At 54.7% G+C, this 14,717-nt stretch overlaps 1 protein-coding gene across 1 annotated transcript in view; it reads right to left on the bottom strand.

Annotated features, from left to right (window-relative positions):
- Window positions 1-5,995, bottom strand: part of LOC116958111 (uncharacterized) — a 348,130-nt gene extending 342,135 nt beyond the window's left edge. The window contains exons 1-3 of the mRNA XM_076064271.1: window positions 5,758-5,995; window positions 5,411-5,715; window positions 1,242-1,829 (exon numbers count right to left, since the gene is read on the bottom strand). Coding sequence (XP_075920386.1) covers window positions 1,242-1,829; window positions 5,411-5,581 — 759 coding nt within the window. The 5' untranslated portion in view covers window positions 5,582-5,715; window positions 5,758-5,995. The remainder of the gene's footprint in view (window positions 1-1,241; window positions 1,830-5,410; window positions 5,716-5,757) is intronic.
- Window positions 5,996-14,717: the final 8,722 nt, after the last annotated feature.

The raw sequence follows: 14,717 nt of genomic DNA, 5'->3' as shown, positions 1-14,717 counted from the left end.
CTCTGTGTGTCTCTGTGTCTACCTGTGTCTCCCTGTGTGTCTCCCTGTGTCTCCCTGTGTCTCCCTGTGTGTCTCTCTCACGCCCACCACCACCACCACTACGGCCAGCACCTTGTGGAAGTATCCGCGTTTCATCTCTGTGTGTCTCTGTGTCTCTGTGTGTCTCTGTCTCCCTGTGGGTCTCTGTGGGTCTCTGTGTCTCCCTGTGTCTCCGTGTCTCCCTGTGTCTCTCTCTCACGCCCACCACCACCACCACGGCCAGCACCTTGTGGAAGTATCCGCGTTTCATCTATGTGTCTCTGTGTGTCTCTCTGGGTATCCCTGTGTCTCTCTCTCACGCCCACCACCACCACCACGGCCAGCACCTTGTGGAAGTATCCGCGTTTCATCTATGTCTCTGTGTGTCTCTGTGTCTCTCTGTGTGTCTCTCTCACGCCCACCACCACCACCACCACTACGGCCAGCACCTTGTGGAAGTATCCGCGTTTCATCTCTGTGTGTCTCTGTGTGTCTCTGTGTCTCTCTGTGTCTGTCTCCCTGTGTCTCCCTGTGGGTCTCTGTGGGTCTCTGTGTCTGCCTGTGTCTGTGTCTCCCTGTGTCTCTCTCACGCCCACCACCACCACTAGGGCCAGCACCTTGTGGAAGTATCCGCGTTTCATCTCTGTGTCTCTCTGTGTGTCTCTGTGTCTCCCTGTGTCTCCCTGTGTCTCCCTGTGTGTCTCTCTCACGCCCACCACCACCACCACCACGGCCAGCACCTTGTGGAAGTATCCGCGTTTCATCTGTGTCTCTGTGGGTCTCTGTGTCTCCCTGTGTGTCTCTCTCACGCCCACCACCACCACTACGGCCAGCACCTTGTGGAAGTATCCGCGTTTCATCTCTGTGTGTCTCTGTGTGTCTCTGTGTCTCTGTGTCTCCCTGTGTCTCCCTGTGTGTCTCTCTCACGCCCACCACCACCACTAGGGCCAGCACCTTGTGGAAGTATCCGCGTTTCATCTCTGTGTGTCTCTGTGTGTCTCTGTGTGTCTCTGTGTCTCTGTGTCTCCCTGTGTCTCTCTGTGTGTCTCTCTCACGCCCACCACCACCACCACCACCACGGCCAGCACCTTGTGGAAGTATCCGCGTTTCATCTCTGTGTCTCTCTGTGTGTCTCTGTGTGTCTCTGTCTCTCTGTGTCTCTCTGTGTCTCTCTGGGTATCCCTGTGTGTCTCTCTCACGCCCACCACCACCACGGCCAGCACCTTGTGGAAGTATCCGCGTTTCATCTCGTCCGACAGCACCGCGTCCCATCCGGGCCCCAGGCTCCACTCTCCTCGAGGCCCCTCCAGGACCCCCACCTTGGGGGGGTCCCCCTGGGCCCAGGGGTCCCCCTGGGCCCACCGGACCCCCTGGACGCTGCTCCTGAGGAGCCGCCGCTTGGCCGCACGGTGAGAAGCCTCCACCCTGGCACGCTGCTCGGGGGAGAGCGGCGACTGTGGTGGTGGTGGTGAGTGTGGTGGTGGTGGTGAGTGTGGTGGTGGTGGTGAGTGTGGTGGTGGTGGTGGTGAGTGTGGTGGTGGTGAGGATGGTGGTGGTGGTGAGGATGATGATGGTGGTGGTGGTGAGTGTGGTGGTGGTGGTGATGGTGGTGGTGGTGAGGATGATGGTGGTGGTGGTGAGTGTGGTGGTGAGGATGGTGGTGGTGGTGAGGATGATGGTGGTGGTGGTGAGTGTGGTGGTGAGTGTGGTGGTGGTGGTGGTGGTGAGGAGGAGGAGAGGTTCTCCCTGCCGCGTTCCGTCTCCTGCCGGGCGGTGCTGCGGTGGATCCGGGGGGATTTGGCGGTGGGCTCCTTGGGAACGCGAGAGGGGGGGAGAGTGGGGGGAGGTGAGTGGGTGAGTGGGTGGGTGGGTGGGTGAGTGGGTGGGTGGGTGAGTGAGTGGGTGAGTGGGTGGGTGAGTGAGTGGGTGGGTGAGTGAGTGGTTGGGTGAGTGAGTGGGTGGGTGAGTGAGTGGGTGAGTGAGTGGGTGAGTGAGTGGGTGAGTGGGTGGGTGAGTGGGTGGGTGAGTAAGTGGGTGAGTGAGTGGGTTGGTGAGTGAGTGGGTTGGTGAGTGATTGGGTGAGTGAGTGGGTTGGTGGGTGAGTGAGTGGGTGGGTAAGTAGGTGAGTGAGTGGGTGAGTGGGTGGGTGGGTGAGTGAGTGAGTGGGTTGGTGGGTGAGTGAGTGGGTGGGTGAGTGAGTGGGTTGGTGGGTTGGTGGGTGAGTGAGTGGGTGGGTGGGTGAGTGGGTGGGTGAGTGAGTGGGTGAGTGAGTTGGTGGGTGAGTGGGTGAGTGAATGGGTGAGTAGGTGAGTGAGTGTGTGAGTGAGTGGATGTGTGGGGGAGTGAGTGGGTGAGTGAGTGGGTGAGTGAGTGGGTGAGTGAGTGGGTGAGTGAGTTGGTGGGTGAGTGGGTGAGTGAATGGGTGAGTAGGTGAGTGAGTGTGTGAGTGAGTGGATGTGTGGGGGAGTGAGTGGGTGAGTGAGTGGGTGAGTGAGTGGGTGAGTGAGTGGATGAGTGAGTGGATGAGTGAATGGGTGAGTGAGTGGGTGAGTAGGTGAGTGGGTGTGAGTGGGTATGTGGGGGAGTGAGTGGGTGAGTGGGTGAGTGAGTGGGTTGGTGGGTGAGTGAGTGGATGGGTGGGTGGTTGAGTGGGTGGGTGAGTGAATGGGTGAGTGGGTGGGTCGGTGGGAGTGGGTGGGTGAGTGGGTGAGTGAGTGGGTGGGTGAGTGGGTGGATGGGTGAGTGAGTGGGTCGGTGGGAGTGGGTGGGTGAGTGGGTGGTTGAGTGGGTGGTTGAGTGGGTGGTTGAGTGGATGGGTGAGTGAGTGGGTCGGTGGGAGTGGGTCGGTGGGAGTGGGTCGGTGGGAGTGGGTGGGTGGGTGAGTTGGTGAGTGGTACGACCATTACACACACCCCTCCCGGCCGCCTTTGTCTCCCCGGTGTTATTGCTCACACACAGCACCAGGTACTGTACACTTTCAAGGCTGAGTCGACCTAGGGGAGGCCCAGTCCCGATTAAAACACACACCATAGAGTACATACACTGTATATCGTTAACCCAGGTCTCATACAAAAGACAAAGCTCCCCCAGGTAGCCTCCAGCAGGCTGTAGGGGCAAGTGCTGTTCGAGAATTAACTCATTCACTCGGTCACTCACTCGCTCATGCATTCACTCATTCACTCACACACACACCACAGACAAAACTCCCCCAGGTAGCCTCCAGCAGGCTGTAGGGGCAAGTGCTGTTCGCTAACAAATTCATTCACTCACTCATTCACTCGCTTATTCACTTAATCACTCGCTCGCTCATTCACTCACTCGCGCATGCACTCGCTCATTCACTCACTCGCTCATTCACTCACTCATTCACTCGCTCATTCACTTATTCACTCATTCACTCGCTCATTCACTCGCTCGCTCATTCACTTATTCACTCACTCACTCGCTCGCTCATTCACTTATTCACTCACTCGCTCATTCACTCGCTCGCTCATTCACTCACGCATTCACTCGCTCATTCACTCGTTCATGCTCACTCACTCATTCACTCGCTCGCTCATTCACTCACTCGCTCATTCACACGCTCATTCATTCGCTTATTCACTCGCCTATTCACTCGCTAATTCATTCACTTATTCACTCGCTCGCTCATTCGCTCACCACCACAACCACCACCATCACCACCACCACCATCACAACCACCATCACAACCACCACCATCACAACCACCACCATCACCACCACCACCATCACCACCACCACCATCACCACCACCACCATCACCACCCCACCACCACCATCACCACCATCACCATCATCACCACCACCACCATCATCACCATCACCACCACCATCACCACCACCATCACCACCCCATCACCACCACCATCACCACCACCACCATCACCATCACCACCACCACCATCACCACCACCATCACCACCATCACCATCACCACCATCATCACCACCACCACCATCACCACCATCATCACCACCATCACCATCACCACCCCATCACCACCACCATCACCACCACCATCATCACCATCACCACCACCATCACCACCATCATCACCACCACCACCATCACCACCGCGGGTCAACTCATTTTAGGCGGAGTCGACCTAGGGGAGGTTCGGTCTCGGCCTTGACCACAGTGCGAGACAAGTACAGCAGTAGCTGGTGTTGTTGTTGTTTCAGGCTGAGTGGACCTAGAGGTGTTGGACCCAGCAGTAGCTGGTGGTGGTGGTTGTTGTGGTTGTTGTTGTTTCAGGCTGAGTGGACCTAGAGGTGGTGGTTGTTGTGGTTGTTTCAGGCTGAGTGGACCTAGTGGTTGTTGTTGTTGTGCTTCAGGCCGAGTGGATCTAGAGGTGGTGGTTGTTGTTGTGTTTCAGGCTGAGTGGACCTAGAGGTTGTTGTGTTTCAGGCTGAGTGGACCTAGAGGTGGTTGTTGTTGTGTTTCAGGCTGAGTGGACCTAGAGGTGGTGGTTGTTGTTGTGTTTCAGGCTGAGTGGACCTAGAGGTGGTGGTTGTTGTTGTGTTTCAGGCTGAGTGGACCTAAAGGTGGTGGTTGTTGTTGTTTCAGGCTGAGTGGACCTAGTGGTGGTGGTGGTTGTTGTGGTGGTTGTTGTTTCAGGCTGAGTGGACCTCGAGGTTGTTGTTGTTGTGTTTCAGGCTGAGTGGACCTAGAGGTGGTGGTTGTTGTTGTTGTGTTTCAGGCTGAGTGGACCTAGAGGTGGTGGTTGTTGTTGTGTTTCAGGCTGAGTGGACCTAGTGGTGGTTGTTGTTGTTGTGTTTCAGGCTGAGTGGACCTAGAGGTGGTGGTTGTTGTTGTGTTTCAGGCTGAGTGGACCTAGAGGTGGTGGACCCAGCAGTACCTGGTGGTGGTGGTTGTGGTGGTTGTTGTGTTTCAGGCTGAGTGGACCTAGAGGTGGTGGTGGACCCAGTAGTACCTGGTGGTTGTTGTGGTTGTTGTGTTTCACGCTGAGTGGACCTAGAGGTGGTGGACCCAGTAGTACCTGGTGGTGGTGGTTGTTGTTTTGTTGAGGGCTGAGTGGACCTAGAGGTGGTGGTGGACCCAGCAGTACCTGGTGGTGGTTGTTGTTGTTGTTTTGTTGAGGGCTGAGTGGACCTAGAGGTGGTGGTGGACCCAGTAGTACCTGGTGGTGGTGGTTGTTGTTGTGGTTCAGGCTGAGTGGACCTAGAGGTGGTGGTGGTGGACCCAGTAGTACCTGGTGGTGGTTGTGGTTGTTGTTGTTTTGTTGAGGGCTGAGTGGACCTAGAGGTGGTGGTGGACCCAGTAGTACCTGGTGGTGGTGGTTGTTGTTGTGGTTGTTGTTGTTTTGTTGAGGGCTGAGTGGACCTAGTGGTGGTGGTGGACCCAGTAGTACCTGGTGGTGGTTGTTGTGGTTGTTGTTTTGTTGAGGGCTGAGTGGACCTAGTCTCTTCGCGCGCACGGGCGTGAAGAACATCGCCATGGTGCTCTGCCTCATCGCCATGGCGCTCTGCCTCATCGCCATGGCGCTCTGCCTCATCGCCATGGCGCTCTGCCTCTTCTTCATCAGGTAGCTCGCGTGCTCTGTGGCGGCGGCGGCGGCGTAACACACAAACTCCTCCTCGTCGTCGTCTTCAAATCTACACACAAACTCTTACCTCGGCCTAACGCGACTTTTACCTCAGGAAAATAAATTTTTACCTCAGCAAACGAAACTTTTACCTCAGGAAAATAAATTTTTACCTCAGGAAAATAATTTTTTTCCTCAGAAAAAGAAATTTTTACCTCGGCAAACGCAACTTTTACCTCGGTAAATTAAATGTTTACCTCAGCAAACAAAAGTTTTACCTCAGTAAAAATAAACTTTTAACTCGGCAAACGAAACTTTATCTCAACTCCGCCAATTCGGCCTCACAAACACCGACGCGGAATATTTTTCTCTTTCCCGCCAAAAACAACGCCGCTCACGTGACTCGATTAACATATTATAATGAAGGGGGAGGAGGCGCAATAGAGGAGGGGTTTAAAGTTCGCGAACATTATGCTAATTAGGCTCATGAATATTAAGTAGGCGCGTTATAGCATCGTGGATATCGAATCTGTGGTATTTCGACTGCAGCAGGAGGTGGAATCCGATGATCGATGAAGCTCTTTGCGTTCACAGATGTCCAGCAGTGGGTGGGTGGGTTAGTGGGTGGGTGGGTGGTGGAGTATGTGAGTGGGTGAGCGAGCAGGTGGGTGGGTGAGTGATGGGTGAGTGGGTGGGGGGGTGGGTGAGTGGGTGGGTGGGTGAGTGGGTGGGTGAGTAGGTGAGTGGGTGAGTGGGTGGGTGGGTGAGTGGGTGGGTGGGTGGGTGAGTGGGTGGGTGAGTGGGTGGGTGAGTGGGTGGGTGGGTGAGTGAGTGGGTGGGTGAGTGGGTGGGTGGGTGAGTGGGTGAGTGGGTAGGTGAGTGGGTGAGTGAGTGGGTGGGTGAGTGGGTGGGTGAGTGGGTGGGAGAGTGGGTGGGTGAGTGGGTGGGTGAGTGGGTGGGTGAGTGGGTAGGCGAGTGGGTGAGTGGGTGGGTGGGTGAGTGGGTGAGTGAGTGGGTGAGTGGGTGGGTGGGTGAGTGGGTGGGTGAGTGGGTGAGTGGGTGGGTGGGTGAGTGGGTGGGTGAGTGGGTGGGTGAGTGGTGGTGAGTGGTGGGTGGGTGAGTGTGTGGGTGAGTGAGTGGGTGAGTGAGTGGTGGTGAGTGGGTGGGTGAGTGAGTGACTGAGTGGGTGGGTGAGTGGGTGGGTGGGTGGGTGAGTGGGTGGGTGAGTGAGTGAGTGGGTGAGTGGGTGGGTGAGTGAGTGGGTGAGTGGGTGGATGGGTGAGTGGGGGGGTGAGTGGGTGGGTGGGTGAGTGAGTGGGTGGGTGAGTGGTGGTGAGTGGGTGAGTGGGTGGGTGAGTGGGTGGGTGAGTGAGTGAGTGGGTGGGTGGGTGAGTGAGTGGGTGAGTGGGTGGGTGGGTGAGTGGGGGGGGGGGGTGAGTGGGTGGGTGGGTGAGTGGGTGGGTGAGTGGTGGTGAGTGGATGAGTGAGTGGGTGAGTGGGTGGGTGAGTCGGTGGGTGAGTGAGTGGGTGAGTGGGTGGGTGGGTGAGTGGGGGGGTGAGTGGGTGGGTGGGTGAGTGGGTGGGTGTGTGAGTGGGTGAGTGGGTGGGTGAGTGGGTGGGTGAGTGAGTGGGTGGGTGGGTGAGTGAGTGGGTGAGTGGGTGGGTGGGTGGGGGGGGGGGGTGAGTGGGTGGGTGGGTGAGTGGGTGGGTGAGTGGTGGTGAGTGGATGAGTGAGTGGGTGAGTGGGTGGGTGAGTCGGTGGGTGAGTGAGTGGGTGAGTGGGTGGGTGGGTGAGTGGGGGGGTGAGTGGGTGGGTGGGTGAGTGGGTGGGTGTGTGAGTGGTGGTGAGTGGGTGAGTGGGTGGGTGAGTGGGTGGGTGAGTGGGTGGGTGGGTGGGTGAGTAGGTGGGTGGGTGGGTGAGTGAATGGGTGAGTGGGTGGGTGAGTGGAAGAGTGCGTGGGTGAGTGGTGGTGAGTGGTGATGAGTGGGTGGGTGGGTGAGTGGTGGTGAGTGGGTGGGTGAGTGGGTGGATGTGTGAGTGGGTTGGTGAGTGGGTGGGTGGGTGAGTGGTAGTGAGTGGTGGTGAGTGGTGGTGAGTGAGTGGGTGGGTGAGTGGGTGAGTGAGTGGGTGAGTGAGTGGGTAAGTGAGTGAGTGGGTGAGTGAGTGGAGGGGGTGTCAGTCGGCCATGAAAGAGGGTGATTGCCCGAACCGTGGCCTATTGAATCCATATTGCCCAGCAGAGGGCATCAGTGAGCCTCAAAGAGCCAGACTAAGGCTCCCACAGGGTTCAGTGTTAATCAGTGAGGTTCACAGAGCCAGACTAAGGCTCCCACAGGGTTCAGTGTTAATCAGTGAGACTCACAGAGCCAGACTATGGCTCCCACAGGGTTCAGTGTTAATCAGGGAGACTCACAGAGTCAGACTAAGGCTCTAACAGGGTTCAGTGTTAATCAGTGAGGCTCACAGAGCCAGACTAAGGCTCCCACAGGGTTCACTGTTAATCAGTGAGGCTCACAGAGCCAGACTAAGGCTCCCACAGGGTTCAGTGTTAATCAGTGAGACTCACAGAGTCAGACTCAGGCTCCCACAGGGTTCAGTGTTAATCAGTGAGGCTCACAGAGCCAGACTAAGGCTCCCACAGGGTTCACTGTTAATCAGTGAGACTCACAGTGTCAGACTAAGGCTCCCACAGGGTTCAGTGTTAATCAGTGAGGCTCACAGTGTCAGACTAAGGCTCCCACAGGGTTCAGTGTTAATCAGTGAGACTCACAGAGCCAGACTAAGGCTCCCACAGGGTTCAGTGTTAATCAGTGAGACTCAAAGAGCCAGAATAAGGCTCCCACAGGGTTCCGTGTTAATCAGTGAGACTCACAGAGCCAGACTAAGGCTCCCACAGGGTTCAGTGTTAATCAGTGAGACTAACAGAGTCAGACTAAGGCTCCCACAGTGTTCAGTGTTAATCAGTGAGGCTCACAGAGCCAGACTAAGGCTCCCACAGGGTTCAGTGTTAATCACTGAGACTCACAGAGCCAGACTAAGGCTCCCACAAGGTTCAGTGTTAATCAGTGAGGCTCACAGAGCCAGACTAAGGCTTACACAGGGTTCAGTGTTAATCACTGAGGCTCACAGAGCCAGACTAAGGCTCCCACAGGGTTCAGTGTTAATCACTGAGACTCACAGAGCCAGACTAAGGCTTCTACAGGGTTCAATGTTAATCAGTGAGGCTCACAGAGCCAGACTAAGGCTCCCACAGGGTTCAGTGTTAATCACTGAGACTCACAGAGCCAGACTAAGGCTCCCACAGGGTTCAGTGTTAATCAGTGAGGCTCACAGAGCCAGACTAAGGCTCCCACAGGGTTCAGTGTTAATCACTGAGACTCACAGAGCCAGACTAAGGCTCCCACAGGGTTCAGTGTTAATCAGTGAGGCTCACAGAGTCAGACTAAGGCTCCCACAGGGTGCAGTGTTAGTCAGGGAGACTCACAGAGTCAGACTAAGGCTCCCACAGGGTTCAGTGTTAATCAGGGAGACTCACAGAGTCAGACTAAGGCTCCCTCAGGGTTCAGTGTTAATCAGGGAGACTCACAGAGTCAGACTAAGGCTCTCACAGGGTTCAGTGTTAATCAGTGAGACTCACAGAGCCAGACTAAGGCTCCCACAGGGTTCAGTGTTAATCAGTGAGGCTCACAGAGTCAGACTAAGGCTCCCACAGGGTGCAGTGTTAGTCAGGGAGACTCACAGAGTCAGACTAAGGCTCCCACAGGGTTCAGTGTTAATCAGGGAGACTCACAGAGCCAGACTAAGGCTCCCACAGGGTTCAGTGTTAATCAGTGAGACTCACAGAGTCAGACTAAGGCTCCCACAGGGTTCAGTGTTAATCAGTGAGGCTCACAGAGTCAGACTAAGGCTCCCACAGGGTTCAGTGTTAATCAGTGAGACTCGCAGAGCCATACTAAGGCTCCCACAGGGTTCAGTGTTAATCAGTGAGACTCACAGAGTCAGACTAAGGCTCCCACAGGGTTCAGTGTTAATCACTGAGACTCACAGAGCCAGACTAAGGCTCCCACAGGGTTCAGTGTTAATCAGGGAGACTCACAGAGCCAGACTAAGGCTCCCGTAGGGTTCAGTGTTAATCAGTGAGGCTCACAGAGCCAGACTAATGCTCCCACAGGGTTCAGTGTTAATCAGTGAGGCTGACAGAGCCAGACTAAGGCTCCCACAGGGTTCAGTGTTAATCAGTGAGGCTCACAGAGCCAGACTAAGGCTCCCACAGGGTTCAGTGTTAATCAGGGAGACTCACAGAGCCAGACTAAGGCTCCCACAGGGTTCAGTGTTAATCAGTGAGACTCACAGAATCAGACTAAGGCTCCCACAGGGTTCAGTGTTAATCAGGGAGACTCACAGAGTCAGACTAAGGCTCCCACAGGGTTCAGTGTTAATCAGTGAGGCTCACAGAGCCAGACTAAGGCTCCCACACGGTTCAGTGTTAATCAGTGAGGCTCACAGAGTCAGACTAAGGCTCCCACAGGGTTCAGTGTTAATCAGGGAGACTCACAGAGCCAGACTAAGGCTCCCGTAGGGTTCAGTGTTAATCAGTGAGGCTCACAGAGCCAGACTAATGCTCCCACAGGGTTCAGTGTTAATCAGTGAGGCTGACAGAGCCAGACTAAGGCTCCCACAGGGTTCAGTGTTAATCAGTGAGACTCACAGAGCCAGACTAAGGCTCCCACAGGGTTCATTGTTAATCAGTGAGGCTCACAGAGCCAGACTAAGGCTCCCACAGGGTTCAGTGTTAATCAGGGAGACTCACAGAGCCAGACTAAGGCTCCCACAGGGTTCAGTGTTAATCAGTGAGACTCACAGAATCAGACTAAGGCTCCCACAGGGTTCAGTGTTAATCAGGGAGACTCACAGAGTCAGACTAAGGCTCCCACAGGGTTCAGTGTTAATCAGTGAGGCTCACAGAGCCAGACTGAGGCTCCCACAGGGTTCAGTGTTAATCAGTGAGACTCACAGAGCCAGACTAAGGCTCCCACAGGGTTCAGTGTTAATCAGTGAGACTCACAGAGCCAGACTAAGGCTCCCACAGGGTTCAGTGTTAATCACTGAGACTCACAGAGCCAGACTAAGGCTCCCACAGGGTTCAGTGTTAATCAGTGAGGCTCACAGAGTCAGACTAAGGCTCCCACAGGGTGCAGTGTTAGTCAGGGAGACTCACAGAGTCAGACTAAGGCTCCCACAGGGTTCAGTGTTAATCAGGGAGACTCACAGAGCCAGACTAAGGCTCCCACAGGGTTCAGTGTTAATCAGTGAGACTCACAGAGTCAGACTAAGGCTCCCACAGGGTTCAGTGTTAATCAGTGAGGCTCACAGAGTCAGACTAAGGCTCCCACAGGGTTCAGTGTTAATCACTGAGACTCACAGAGCCAGACTAAGGCTCCCACAGGGTTCAGTGTTAATCAGGGAGACTCACAGAGTCAGACTAAGGCTCCCACAGGGTTCAATGTTAATCAGTGAGACTCACAGAGCCATACTAAGGCTCCCACAGGGTTCAGTGTTAATCAGTGAGGCTCACAGAGCCAGACTAAGGCTCCCACAGGGTTCAGTGTTAATCAGTGAGACTCACAGAGCCAGACTAAGGCTCCCACAGGGTTCAGTGTTAATCAGTGAGACTCACAGAGCCAGACTGAGGCTCCCACAGGGTTCAGTGTTAATCAGTGAGGCTCACAGAGCCAGACTAATGCTCCCACAGGGTTCAGTGTTAATCAGTGAGGCTCACAGAGCCAGACTAAGGCTCCCACAGGGTTCAGTGTTAATCAGTGAGACTCACAGAGCCAGACTGAGGCTCCCACAGGGTTCAGTGTTAATCAGTGAGGCTCACAGAGCCAGACTAAGGCTCCCACAGGGTTCAGTGTTAATCAGTGAGACTCACAGAGCCAGACTAAGGCTCCCACAGGGTTCAGTGTTAATCAGTGAGACTCACAGAGTCAGACTGAGGCTCCCACAGGGTTCAGTGTTAATCAGTGAGGCTCACAGAGCCAGACTAAGGCTCCCACAGGGTTCAGTGTTAATCAGTGAGGCTCACAGAGCCAGACTAAGGCTCCCACAGGGTTCAGTGTTAATCAGTGAGACTCACAGAGCCAGACTGAGGCTCCCACAGGGTTCAGTGTTAATCAGTGAGGCTCACAGAGCCAGACTAAGGCTCCCACAGGGTTCAGTGTTAATCAGTGAGACTCACAGAGCCAGACTAAGGCTCCCACAGGGTTCAGTGTTAATCAGTGAGACTCACAGAGTCAGACTGAGGCTCCCACAGGGTTCAGTGTTAATCAGTGAGGCTCACAGAGTCAGACTAAGGCTCCCACAGGGTTCAGTGTTAATCAGTGAGACTCACAGAGTCAGACTGAGGCTCCCACAGGGTTCAGTGTTAATCAGTGAGGCTCATAGAGTCAGACTAAGGCTCCCACAGGGTTCAGTGTTAATCAGTGAGACTCACAGAGTCAGACTGAGGCTCCCACAGGGTTCAGTGTTAATCAGTGAGGCTCATAGAGTCAGACTAAGGCTCCCACAGGGTTCAGTGTTAATCAGTGAGACTCACAGAGTCAGACTGAGGCTCCCACAGGGTTCAGGGTTCATCTCTGGCGGATGTGGGCTGTGAACGCGGCAGTTTGTGGTCCATGCAATGTTTGTCGTTAGCTGTAACCGGGGAATTTTTATTTTTATTGCCTCGTCCTGGCTGGTACGGAGATAAGACCGAGGTCATAATGACAGTGTTTGTGTGTCACTGTGTGTGTGTGTTACTGTGTGTGTGTCACTGTGTGTGTGTCTGTGTGTGTGTCACAGTGTATGTGTGTCACTGTGTGTGTCACTGTGTGTGTGTCACTGTGTGTGTGTCACAGTGTATGTGTGTCACTGTGTGTGTCACTGTGTGTGTTTCACAGTGTGTTTCACAGTGTGTGTGTCACTGTGTGTGTTTGTGTGTCACCGTGTGTGTGTGTCTGTGTGTGTGTCACAGCGTATATGTGTCACTGTGTGTCACTTTGTGTGTCACTGTGTGTGTCACTGTGTGTGTGTCACTGTGTGTGTCTGTGTGTGTGTCACTGTATGTGTGTCACTGTGTGTGTCACTGTGTGTGTCACTGTGTCACTGTGTGTGTCACTATGTGTGTCACTGTGTGTGTCACTGTATGTGTGTCACTGTGTGTGTCACTGTATGTGTGTCACTGTGTGTGTCACTGTGTGTGTGTCACAGTGTGTGTGTGTGTGTCCCTGTGGTAATTAATTGAAGGTGGAGGGGTTACCAGCCCCTCGCACCCGTCCAATTACCACTAAACCACGAGTTAAACTGAAACATATAACTAATAAGCTTGTGCCGGAGGCCCCGGGGGGCCAGGCGTCTATGACGTCTCCTGGCCAAACCCCAATTGGCGGAGCCAGGAGATTGAATCTCTACCCTCGGGGCTCCTCCAGAAACAACGAAAAGCCACTACGGGTGGCCACGTGGAATGTTTGAACGCTCACTGCGGAGGAGAGGCTGCCACTCCTCTGTCGGGAGCTGGACCGGTACCGCCTGGATCTCTGTGGCATTCAGGAGGTCCGGTGGAACGGCTATAGCTCCTGCCACCATGAGGGGTGGACAGTCCTCTACTCGGGGCAGCAGACTGCCAAACAACAGGGTGTGGGTCTTCTTTTGAACAAAAGAATGAAGGGGGCGTGGGAGCGTGGCGGTGAGGTGTGGGAAGCTGTAAGCCCCAGGCTACTTTGGGCTCGCCTTCCCATCAACCGGAGGCGAGGAATGGTGGTCGTGGTTACTTATGCCCCCACCGAAGATGAACATCCGTGGAGGGATGCAGGCAAAGCCGATGAGTCAGATGCCTTCTATGACCTCCTTTCACAGGTGCTGGCTAAAGTGGCCCCTCGGGATAGAGTCATCATGTTGGGTGACTTCAATGCCCAAGTTGGTCATGATACTGGCACCTGGTCTGGAGTGATTGGAGGGCATGGGCCAGATCAGCTCAATAACAACGGTAGGAGGCTGCTAGATTTTTGTGCAGCCCATGGGCTTGTAATTACCAACACGCTGTTCCGGCATCGGCGCATCCACACAACATCATGGATGCATGCCGGGTTCAAGCAAGAACATCTGCTGGACTACATAGTGACGGACCAGCGGATGCGAGCCCATGTCCTTGACACCAGGACCTACCGTGGAGCTGATCTGCCCTCTGACCATCGACTAGTCATCTGTAAGATGCGCCTGCCATTCTTCCACTTCGGTGGTGGGTGTACACCCAGGACCCCATTCCAACCTAAAGTGGCCTGGTCTCAGTTATCTGATGAAAGTTGCAAGCGAGAATTTCATCATCGCTTGCGGCTGGGATTGGCATCGTCCCCGACTCCTCCTGATGTCGAGGGTAAATGGGCGAGGTTTAGGACTGTGACTCATGCACCTATTACCATCATTAGGGGAAAAAACGGTGATCCAATCTCTGACCCCCAGGAACAGGTTTGCAGATTTTCTGAGCATCTCTGTGAGGTCCTGGGGGAGGGAAAATCCCTCAGCCAGGAAAACATCGTGGCACAAAGTGAGGATGACCCTGCTGAGGCTGCGGTGCCTCAAATATTGGAAGAAGTCACCCCCTGTGAGTGGCTGGCTGAGGTGCCATCTGTTGAAGAAGTACTGAAGGCGATCTTGAGTCTGAGACCAGGAAAGGCAGTGGGCAGAGATGATCTCCCAAGCGAAATGCTGAGGGAGGGTGGCGTTTGTGCACAGACTGCCCTATATGACATCATAACAACGGTCTGGACCACTGGATGGGTTCCGCAGGATTGGAAGGATGCCCTGGTGGTCCTCCTTTTTAAGAAGGGGGACCGCACAGACTGTAACAACTACAGGGGCATCTCTTCTCAGTGTGCCGGGAAAGGTCCTGGCAAGGATTATTCAGCATCGCCTTGCCAGGCACGCTGAGGAGAGGCTTGCGGAGCCCCAATGCGGTTTCAGGAAAGGACGGTCCTGCACAGATGCCATATTTTCTGTCCGTCTGCTACAGCAGAGGTATCGGGAATTCCAACAAGACCTACATCTCTGCTTTATTGACCTGGTCAAGGCCTATGATACCATCAGTAGGCCTGGGCT

Source organism: Petromyzon marinus, unplaced genomic scaffold, assembly GCF_048934315.1.
Source record: "Petromyzon marinus isolate PM22_M1 ecotype Great Lakes invasive population unplaced genomic scaffold, UKy_Petmar_22M1.pri1.0 PM_Scaffold_37, whole genome shotgun sequence".
Classification (NCBI taxonomy): Eukaryota; Metazoa; Chordata; class Hyperoartia; order Petromyzontiformes; family Petromyzontidae; genus Petromyzon; species Petromyzon marinus.
This window is presented reverse-complemented; position numbering and strand designations above follow the sequence as displayed.